This window comes from Sinocyclocheilus grahami, unplaced genomic scaffold (genome assembly GCF_001515645.1).
Source record: "Sinocyclocheilus grahami isolate Dianchi unplaced genomic scaffold, SAMN03320097.WGS_v1.1 scaffold1736.1, whole genome shotgun sequence".
NCBI lineage: Eukaryota > Metazoa > Chordata > Actinopteri > Cypriniformes > Cyprinidae > Sinocyclocheilus > Sinocyclocheilus grahami.
The window spans coordinates 215,578-227,011 of NW_015506915.1; the positions used below are offsets into that span (position 1 = coordinate 215,578).

The window sequence follows — 11,434 nt, forward strand, 5'->3', positions numbered from 1 at the left end:
TTTCATACAGTTAGCCTCAGACAAAGACATTAGCAGTCTCAGTATGAATATCTTGGCAGGCAATTATGGTTGAGGTAGACCTGGAGAAGACAAAAGAGGATTTGAAGAGTAAGCTAATTGGGGTCCACATCCAGGCATTGTCCCAGACGGAGAATGATCATGATGAAAATGATGAGAGCAGTGCCGAGGCCAGCGCTGAGCTCACATCCACTGGAACATATCGAGACCGCAGTGAAGAGCAGCGCATAACAGAAACGGAAAAGAATGAACGTCTGCAGAAGCGCCTACAGGTGAATATAAGACACAGTCATCATGTTTATAAAAAAAGAGCTGTCGTTGCCATGGCCTAGTTTTTTTTAAACCTTTTCCAAGAGCTTCTTAACACTGCACATGTTGTATGTCTTCCTAATCAAATACAGCTGATTCAACTCATCAGTTCATAAATGTATGTGTATGGTGTGTATTCGGGCAGCACAAGTTCAAATCCTGCTCGAGCCATTTGACAAATCCGTTTGACAAACAGGCCAAAAATAAAACTAAAGAAATTATTGGCATCTCTGAACATTTGGTTCACAATACACTGCCTTCATAAAATCCATGGCCTCTGCAAAATGTATCAATTTGCAGTTACACTGCAAACCAATACATTCCAGTGGATACAAATCTGACGCAAATCACCACTTACATATTACTTGAGAGGTTTTATTAACTAAAACAATTCTGTCAAATTACTTAATTATAAAAACATTGATGGATCATTCAAAATGCTTTTGTTAATTTCTTGTGGCCCGTTAGTAAAGGAAATGAGAATTCATAGAGATTGCAAGTGAAGAAAAGAGGAGAAAAAGTTTTAAGAACTCACTTTAGGAAAAGAAAAATACGAGAAATGGTCAAATAATTTGATAAATCATTGGATATTGTTGATTTAATCTGCTGTGGTAACTGCAGGAGTGCAATGTTTATTGTTTTGCGAGAGCAGATTGTAAAAAAATAAAAAATAAATCATGAATCTGCCAAATATTTGCAGCATAACCTCATTGCATATTTTTGTAGCCTTATCTAGGTAACGAAAATGAATTGCGGTTACTCCTTGAGTATACAAGATACAAATAGAAATTCCAAAGAGCAAATAATGATATCAGTCCCACTGAAATGATACGTATGATTTGTTTATGTCTTTGCAGGCTCTGAGCTCTGAGCTGGCAGATACTCGTGACGAAAGCAAGAAAACTGCAAATGATCTGATCCACGCCGAGAACGTGAGGTTAGGGAGGGACAAATACAAGACCTTACGGCAAATCCGACAAGGAAACACCAAACAGCGCATTGATGAATTTGAGTCTATGTGAATTCCCAGTTGGACAGAATGTCTATCTGTTAGTTACATGATCCCACTTTATATTAGGTGGCCTTAACTACTATGTACTCACATTTAAATTAATCATTTGATACAATGCACTTATTGTGTACATACATGTTTTTACATTGTACTTATATTTTTAAAAATACCTATATGTAGTTACATCTGTAATTAATTTCTGTAATTACATTTATAATTACACTGATGACCCATCTTCTTACACCTTAACCCACCATTAAACCTACCAAACCTGTCCTTACCCATATCCCACATCAATAGCAGCAAACGTGTTTTGCAATACAATATGAACACAATAAGTACATTGTACTTATTTTTTATGTAAGTACATAGTAGTTAAGGCCTCGTAATATAAAGTGTGACCAGTTACGTTAATAATCCATTACAGAGCATTTTGAACCAGAGTTTGTGTCCAAATCAGTGGCAGGTGTACTGAAGTGATCTTAGTCTTTTGAGGTGAATTAAAAAGCCTAACATGAGGTTAAAACAAGGATAAATGTTGTGAACCTCTTGATTGTTTGAATTTAAGAAATTAGACTGTATTGAGTTCACATGATAATTAATTATAAAGAAACAAACAAAAGCATCATGTACTCATACCCCTGATATGTAATCTCCAATGTTTGTAAAATAAAGTGACAGGTTTCAACCACATGATCCTGGTGTTTTGGTAAGGACATTTCCTCAACGTTTGATATCCTCCAGCCACTGATGATCACTGAGGACTTTAAACTACGGTCTGAGTTTGTTTTGCTGTTTGGATATAATTATTTCCATGCGACTGGCAGCAAACATCCAACTCACTGTACATGAGCACATGCTCGTGCATTATTGGTTTCATCAAACTGAAAACGATCCTGTAAAACTTCATTCGTTCAGCTCAGCTGGCTTCATGGCGCATGCTTTTGGTGCACATGGGGAGTCCTGTGAGCTCGGTCAGCGATGTGGGTGTAAGCTTTTTAAAGCTTGTCCTCAAATCACTGTATAGCTCACAATTTGATAAATTCTGTGATGAAAAGGGAAACACACACATCTCCACTGAAGATCCCAATGATATCATCTTAAAGGTTGTGAGACAGGCCTTGAATGAGAAACAGCAGTAATTTGACATGTGGACGTGTGAAGTATTTGAGTAATAGCATTAGCACTACTAGCATGACTGATAGTAATAGCACTACTATACTGAAGTATTACTTTGGGGAATCATACATGTTAGGTTTATACTATAGGTTTTATAGGACTTTTTAAATTTTCAAAAACTTCATTCTGTATGATTTATAAGCTGCTGGTAAAAAATGTCCACACAAGGTCAAAAATGTTGCATATTGCAATGGTGGGGACATTTTGTCCCCATAGTGTAGTATATTCCTGAAACACACACACACGCACACAAAATATCTTATATTTTACATAAACAGAACATCAATACTCATATGCAATGAAGTGGGTCTATTCTTTTTCTATCCTTTTTATTAAATGAACAAAACTAGCCACAGCACAGAACTACATCTGACATCAACACAAATAGCATGAGAAGAGGAGATACCAGCCACTGATGATCACTGAGGACTTTAAACTACGGTCTGAGTTTGTTTTGCTGTTTGGATATAATTATTTCCATGCGACTGGCAGCAAACATCCAACTCACTGTACATGAGCACATGCTCGTGCATTATTGGTTTCATCAAACTGAAAACGATCCTGTAAAACTTAATTCGTTCAGCTCAGCTGGCTTCATGGCGCATGCTTTTGGTGCACATGGGGAGTCCTGTGAGCTCGGTCAGCGATGTGGGTGTAAGCTTTTTAAAGCTTGTCCTCAAATCACTGTATAGCTCACAATTTGATAAATTCTGTGATGAAAATGGAAACACACACATCTCCACTGAAGATCCCAATGATATCATCTTAAAGGTTGTGAGACAGGCCTTGAATGAGAAACAGCAGTAATTTGACATGTGGACGTGTGAAGTATTTGAGTAATAGCATTAGCACTACTAGCATGACTGATAGTAATAGCACTACTATACTGAAGTATTACTTTGGGGAATCATACATGTTAGGTTTATACTATAGGTTTTATAGGACTTTTTAAATTTTCAAAAACTTCATTCTGTATGATTTATAAGCTGCTGGTAAAAAATGTCCACACAAGGTCAAAAATGTTGCATATTGCAATGGTGGGGACATTTTGTCCCCATAGTGTAGTATATTCCTGAAACACACACACACGCACACAAAATATCTTATATTTTACATAAACAGAACATCAATACTCATATGCAATGAAGTGGGTCTATTCTTTTTCTATCCTTTTTATTAAATGAACAAAACTAGCCACAGCACAGAACTACATCTGACATCAACACAAATAGCATGAGAAGAGGAGATAATGTACACCTGAAAAAAAAAGTGACTGCTGCATTTGCAGGAGCATTGTCCTTTCTGTCACCTTCTTTACAGCTTTCTCCTGCTCATTTAGGCACTGATGTTTTCCTGCAAAAATAATTTTGGTCATATAAACTGTTTTAAGTATTTCATGATGGGTGTACATCATCTCGGTAAACATTTCAGTCTAAACCTATTTCTAACCACAGTGTTACTACAGGTTTTGGCTGTATTTCATAGGTAGACGGTTACATAAAGGTAAAACAGAATGTTAAATCATCATACAATCAAGCCAATACTTTACAAAAACTGTTGGTCTGCACAGGAAAAAGTAACTCCACAGGTTTGAATAACTATCTAACTATCTAAGATCTATGAAACCTTTGCATTTTATTATTTTTAAGGTCAAGGTCAAACATTTGCTAATACTTTCACTATGTACTCAAGATAACCTAAAAATAAAATTTCTTTATACAATTTCAGTGAAGCCAACATGCCATACAAGTTTATTTTCTCTTGCTTCTGAAAAATGTATTATTTAGACAAATCACTTTAATAAATGTTGTTATAATAATCACTCAACTGAAAATAACAGTTCAGTAATCTTCATGCCATATTGATGTCCAACGATACACACTTTTATGTTTTTGGTCCTGACTTTATAGTTTCTATTCATGTTTATCTGTGTATACTGTATGTGTGGCTGGTGCAATCTTTCATGTAGGCTATAATACAGTTCTACACATAAATTCTTGGAAAAATATATGCATTTTTGTCACAAAGATGTAAAAAGGGGGTGGAAATGTATTTAAGTCTTCAGCACCACTGATGGTTCTGTTAAATACAAAGAAATATTAAATAACATCATTTAATGTCCTCACATGGATTGTTTGAGGCTACATTTACAGTATAAGAAAAGAAAACTAAAGAAGACTGCTTGTTACTCTCTGTGTAAAATTAACATTGTGCGCCATAGATACACAAAAGACACCAGCAAACGTCCTTATTCTTTCTTCTTTTGTAGTTGGTTGGTTTGTTTTCTTTTTTGTATTTGTCCAAGTTTGGTAGTAATCTTTGTACCTCACTCTGTCAAATTTGAGATTTGTTTACATCAATTTAATGCATTCCATATTGTACATTTGGTCAAACAAACATTTGTAGATCACTAGATAGTTTTTCCTGAAATCTCTCATTTGTGACCCTGGAGCACAAAAGCAATGTTAAGTCGCTGGGGTATATTTGTAGCGATAGCCAACAATACATTGTATGGGTCAAAATTATCGATTTTTCTTTTATGCCAAAAAATCATTAGGATATTAAGTAAAGATCATGTTCCATGAAGATATTTTGTAAATTTCCTACCGTTAATATATCAAAACTTAATGTTTGATTAGTAATATGCATTGCTAAGAACTTAATTTGAACAACTTTAAAGGCTATTTTCACAATATTTAGATTTTTTTGCACCCTCAGATTCCAGATTTTCAAATAGTTGTATCTCAGCCAAATATCGTCCGATCCTAACAAACCATACATCAATGGAAAGCTTACTTATTCAGTTTTCAGATGATGTATACATCTCAATTTCGAAAAATTGACACTTAAGACTGGTTTTGTGGTCCAGGGTCACATTTAGTCATATGATGAGGAATGGAGCTTTTTTCTCATATTCTGAAGACGTATGATTCTTGTGAGATATTGAATACATCAAGGCTTTCCAATCCTGTTCCTGGAAGGCCACCTTGCAGCAGAATTCAGCACTAGTCCTAATTAAACACACCTGAATCACCTAATTAAGATCTTCAGGATCACTGGAAAGTTGCAGGCAGGTGTGTTGGAGCTAAACGCTGCACGACAATGGCCCTCCAGGAGCACAACTGGACATCCCTGGAATCATCATTCATAATCTACTAATAAGCATATATTCTAAATAAAAATACACATACCCAGTAGATGTACTAAGACGTATCACAACATATAAAATACTTAATTCAAACAGAAATCAGAAAAACAGAATGGAACACTGACCTTACTGAACTTTCTTAGAGCATAACAAGACGGGAACAATCAGTTTAATTGTTTCAGACAACAAAAGTACCTTACTACGTAATAAAGCGTTGGCTGCATGCTGATTATTTCTCTTGCACTTTTCGTCATGCCAATAAAGCATTAAATTATTGAAAATAGTGTTTCTATCAAAAGCATTTACCTTTTCTAATGTTTTGATTGTTTGTTACAACAGGACTTTCCTGCTACTAAGACAAGAATAGGCCTAACCAAGTTTTTTCCTCCTAATTTATTTTTGTAGTCACTATTTATTGCAGTCTTTTTTCGTCTTCCTGTTTTAAAGCCAATTACCTTGTTATTGTCTTTTTTCAATGAAATGTCTGTGACATTTGTTTTAACCTTCATATTCAATGGTTTGTATGTGTAATTCTCACTTATAGTCAATACCAGATCTTAATTGACACACACTGTTGGTAGGTACTTAACTGTTTTTTTTTTCAGTTAAGTGTTGGGACACATACTTAAGGGTAGATATTATTTATTGCAGTCTTTTTTCGTCTTCCTGTTTTAAAGCCAATTACCTTGTTATTGTCTTTTTTCAATGAAATGTCTGTGACATTTGTTTTAACCTTCATATTCAATGGTTTGTATGTGTAATTCTCACTTATAGTCAATACCAGATCTTAATTGACACACACTGTTGGTAGGTACTTAACTGGTTTTTTTTTTCAGTTAAGTGTTGGGACACATACTTAAGGGTAGATAATTTGTGATGGATATTTTTAAGGTTGCAAGATTCAGAGATTTCCCTGTGCATTTTCCCATCTACGTAATGTACTTAGACCTAAACTAATCCAGACTGCATGTGTATGTGTAGTGGATAGGGGTGGTATATCAGTGGGGACTGGCCATTTGAAATGTAATAGTTACTGAAGTTGTGGTCTGTCATGTATGGTGCAGGCTGGTAATAGCAGGTAACGTTATTGGCATTGGGAATGATGTTCTGCTCACCCAGGACTTTAAGTGCTAGAATGGTAATCATATTGAGAGTCTGACGTCGTTCATGCCCCATCAAGCACACAGTGCTCTCATTGACCACTCTCCGAAGGGTCATCAAGTAATCGTATTTACTTTTCTCCTCTCCAATAAAGTGGTTGCGCAGGTATGACTCAATTTTGCGCTGCTGCTCATTCACATCAGGGAAGTCAATAAAAAAACGTGAACACATGTAGCGCTCAAGAGTCTTAATTTCTGTTTCACAGGCAGGTTTGAAGTCCCGGACAAGCAGATTACTGTACTTGAGCAGGCCTCCACCCCTGATCTCTTCAGGGTTGCGTGTCGCTATTAGCCGGTAACGTAGGTGGTCCATAGCTTGCTCAAAGTCACCATACATGCTCTCAGCCAACACTGTAATGCAAGGCAGCTCTTTTGAAGGGCGTATGGGCTCGTTAATGTCTGAAGCTGATGGGTCTGATATCTTGGAATCCACCTCCTCACTTACTGATGACATAGATGTTTCTAATGTATGCAACATCGATGCTGCAGAGGGTTTCAAACCCTGTGAAAGTGGTTCAGATGGTTCTGCGACTTCACAGAATACTTCAGAGGGGTCTATGACATTCAGAGACATAACAGATGGTTCTAAAACAGGTTCTGAGCTTCTTGAAGATTCTAGATTTGTTGTTGAGGATATGGAAGGTTCTAGTGGCTTTGACAAATGTGGTGCTGAAACTGTGAGGCTTTGAACTTGTGGTAATGAGACAAGTGATAATAGTTCTGGAGGTTCTTTAGTCTGTGGACTTGGCACAAGAAGTTCCTGAGTCTGCAGAGTGGACACGGGGTAGTTGTGAACTTGAGGTGATATAACATGTTCAGAGCCTGATGAATTAGTCCCTACCTTTTGTGAGTCAATAGTAAGGTCTGCAGACAGTGGTTTTAGCATTTGAGAGGCACAATTTGTTGCCATAGTGACTAATTCTGAGGGTTCAGTAAGATATTTTGGTGATGTGGCATCATCAACTTGAGCAAAAGGCTCAATATCTTTATTTTTGGGAGAGGCTGAGTTGAGGTCAAAACTGTCATTTGCCTGAAGTAAAGGCTCAGAATTCACATTAATAAGAGGTACCATTGCCTGACACTGTGCTGTCTGAACACTTTCATTAAAAGCCTGGTTTATCCTGTTTTGATCTTTGGGGAGATTATTGGGATTGGACGTAGGAATTAGAATAGTGACGTGAGTTGCTTCACCAGTTTCTGGTTCTGAAGTTTGCTCTCGACTTTGAAGGCTTTCCTCTGGTGATAGACTCGTGTACAATGTCTTTTCTGAATGCATACCATTCTCTGGAGCAGCAACAGTAAAAGCTCTGGTACAATTGGCTAGTTCTTTAGACTCGTTAGAGTCATTTTCTGAGGCACTGGATAATTCAAAGCTTTTTGTGGTAAGACCTGACATTTTAACCTGCATAGGTAATGATTCATTTGGGTAAGCTTTAGGTGGATGCAAAACCTGACAAGTATTAACATCGGAATTACTTGACACTGATTTTTCTGGTGAACTCTGTACAAGAGTTATCTTTTTTGACATTTTCCGAGGAGGTTTGGGTGAGGAATGCTTGAGAACAACCATTTGTGAATTTTGGCTGTTTTTCTTGGCAGGGGGTGGTAAAGGATACTCCGCATATGATTCTAGTGCTGATTGTGTAAGAAATGTAATGGGAGCAGGTTGGAATGTGCATCGCTCACCAAAGGTCCCGGTTGTTGAAAGACAAGAAAAGTCTGTATGTACCATTTCAAGCCATGGTTGGGATTTATCTGGCTCTATGTCTAACATGTATTCTGTTTTGTCAGAATCTGTTTCATGAATATAAGTTTTAACGTTGGGATTTGTTTCCTTAACAGACATAGTTTTTACCCCAACTAGTTCATTTCCCTCCCCTGAGTCCATACCAGTTTCATTTGCATTTACTTCGAGCAGTGTCTCAGTTTGCAAATTTTCATGAAGTTCATCCTTTTCCTCCACATGCACCATTACAGAGTGCTCTGATACTTGCTCCATAGATACAGGCGTAGTTGTGGTTTGAACCATCTCTGTTTCAACATCTTTGTTTGTTTCAAGTGTTGGTTCTTGTTCTGAACATTTAGACTGCTCTTTCTGACTCGTTTTACAATAACACTGAGAGTCACGAAAAGTCTGAATATCATCAGTTTTGCAGGACATGTTGATGTCACTTTCCTGGTGATGCCCTGTTTCACAAGAGCTGAGGAGTGGTTCATCCATTAGGGCTGTCTGAATTCCTTGACTTTGAGCTAAAGAAGAGTCTTGGCCCTCTTGTCCTTCCACAATCTTCCTCCTTTCAGCATCCAAATAAGATTGTAGCATACTGTCCAGGATGATCTGAAATGAATCCACACTGAATTCAAACTGGCGTCGTAGAGAGTTGACAAACTTGAGCTCCACGTTCTTACCGCTGTTGTTTGAAAGGGAGATAAGGCTCCAACGGTCATGCTCAGTGAAGACCTTGACCATTTTTTGTACATATGCCTCTTTCATGGTGAGAGCTGTAATCTTATCTTTGTTGACACCTTTAGGTAGAAAGTCCAGCAGACAGCCCAAAACCACCTCCTTGATAATCTGGAAGTCCTCCGGTTTGGGAAGCTCCACACCAAAGATGATATCCAAGTCTTTGTAGCTGGTGCCATTCTCTTTGACCAGCACATGACTGGCTGTAGAGCCATTGAGACGGACATCTCTCACCTTGATCTTCTTCAAAATTAATCTGTCTCTGACCACATGGATTATGTCTTTAGGCTTGATTTCAAGGGTTGGGAAATTACCCCTACCATGAATGGGAATGACCTCTGTAAGAACTTGGTCCAAAGTCTCCACCTGTTCTTGTGTCAGTTTGTGAAACCGGCGATCATCTTCCATCTCTATTATGTTCACAAGATCTGGATGGAATACAGAGAGAAAATTGATTATAGATGGGCAACATATATAACATTCTAGTTATGTTTAATAAAGTGCAATATAGTAGACACATTTGCTTGTCTTTTTATGTAATGACCTTTATGCTAAATTAAATGTATTCAGGTACAAAACATATAATTGGTATACATCTAGTTTATAATATAAAAAAAAAAAGTCTGGGGAATGTTGAGCCACTGGTTCATATATTTCCTCTTCATCTGTAAATTGTTGAGTAATCCTTTGTGAATAATACTTTGACAAGTTTCGTGGTCTCAGCTTTATGACAACATAGATGACACTGTGAAGGATCTGAACAAGGAAAGATATGCACTGAAACCAATTAAAATAATGTTAATGTTTCTTTTGTGACTCGTTTGAAAACACTGATGAGAGCCTATTTGCACTATAGTCACTAAAATAATTATTGTTTTTCCCAGTCAGAAACATTAGGTTTTTAAAAAGATGTTCACCTTTAACTGAGAGCATGGGACTCTCAGACATTTGGGGGATAAAGAGGCCTATAGTGTTACCAGATCCAGCTTCAAAACATAAAAAGCTTTTAAAAAGCACCAAAGAAGCCACATATAAATACAAACTCCAGACTGAAGCTCACTTTAATTCAGACACTGATTTATGAGCTTTTTAAGATTTTCTCCAAAACCTTATAAATTGTTTTCCTTGACACAGTATTTTAATATCTAAACTGTTTTTGTTCACTGTAAAGTAAACTAGTCTAAAACATGGGACCAGTGGAGCATTGAGAACAATCTAATTCTGAACACAAAATAACTAACTGTTGACTTCAGAAAGCACAGATTCTCATAAGTTCAACAGTGGTTCCCAATCCTGGTCCTGGAGTACCTACCATCACTGGACATTTTAGATGTCTCAACTCATCAGCTCATTAGTAAAGTCTCCAAGAAATTCATAAGAGAGATATCAAAAAAGCAAAGTGCAAAAATGCAGTGTGGGGGTACGACCCTACATCAATGGAGATGTAGTGGAAAGGGTGAACAGTTTCAAGATCCTTGTATACTTATATATCCGTATTTAAATCACTTACCACCTCTACCCTTGTAAAAAAGGGGGGGGGGACCATTTGAGTGGGAGGGGGGACCATTTGACATTTAGCACCCATATAAGTGTAACGTCTGTGACCAGGACTGTAATTTATATGCAAATGTCAAAAGCTAAAAGGGTCTCTTAAGTCAATAAAACCCAAAGATCATGCATGATTCTACGCAGACGCTACAGCCCCCCTTTTGGCTGACAAAGTTCACCTGCACACATCGTCAGACAACAGTTTTCATGATGATCGGGTAGCAGGTGGATCATAATGGCTAGATGGCAGGTGGGTCCTGAAGGCTGGATGGCAGGTGGATCCTAATTTTCGGATGGCAGGTGGATCAGGATTGTCAGATGGCATGTGGATCCTAATTTTCCTCAGCCTTCGGATCCTCAGCGGGGGTGTTAACCTTGGTCAGGTTAAGCATTGTCTCCCCCTGGGTCCCTCTTTTCCAGTGGCTCCGTTTGAAGGTTCGAGGAAGGGCAGCTGTGCACCTGTTCATGGACCTTTGCACCCCATTGACTCTGTTAAACAGGACAAAAGCAAGGCCGAGTGTTAGGGTGTACCCGATTGCTGTGGCAAGGCAAAGTGCCGTGTCGGCAGAGGTCCAGGATCGAGCGACGGGAAAGGT

The 11,434-nt window shown here is 37.8% G+C and overlaps 2 protein-coding genes across 3 annotated transcripts in view; one reads left to right on the plus strand and one right to left on the minus strand.

Annotated features, from left to right (window-relative positions):
• LOC107572333 (radixin-like) overlaps positions 1-1,450 on the plus strand; it is a 32,112-nt gene extending 30,662 nt beyond the window's left edge. The window contains exons 13-14 of one of the 2 annotated variants that reach the window (XM_016258764.1): positions 60-290; positions 1,185-1,450. In XM_016258764.1, the coding sequence (XP_016114250.1) occupies positions 60-290; positions 1,185-1,349 (396 nt within the window). In that variant the 3' untranslated portion in view covers positions 1,350-1,450. The remainder of the gene's footprint in view (positions 1-59; positions 291-1,184) is intronic. The other variant, XM_016258767.1, reaches the window with a different exon arrangement.
• Positions 1,451-6,507: 5,057 nt separating this feature from the next.
• Positions 6,508-11,434, minus strand: part of tent5d (terminal nucleotidyltransferase 5D) — a 29,924-nt gene continuing 24,997 nt past the window's right edge. Inside the window, exon 2 of the mRNA XM_016258759.1 lies at positions 6,508-9,718. Coding sequence (XP_016114245.1) covers positions 6,615-9,698 — 3,084 coding nt within the window. The 5' untranslated portion in view covers positions 9,699-9,718 and the 3' untranslated portion in view covers positions 6,508-6,614. The remainder of the gene's footprint in view (positions 9,719-11,434) is intronic.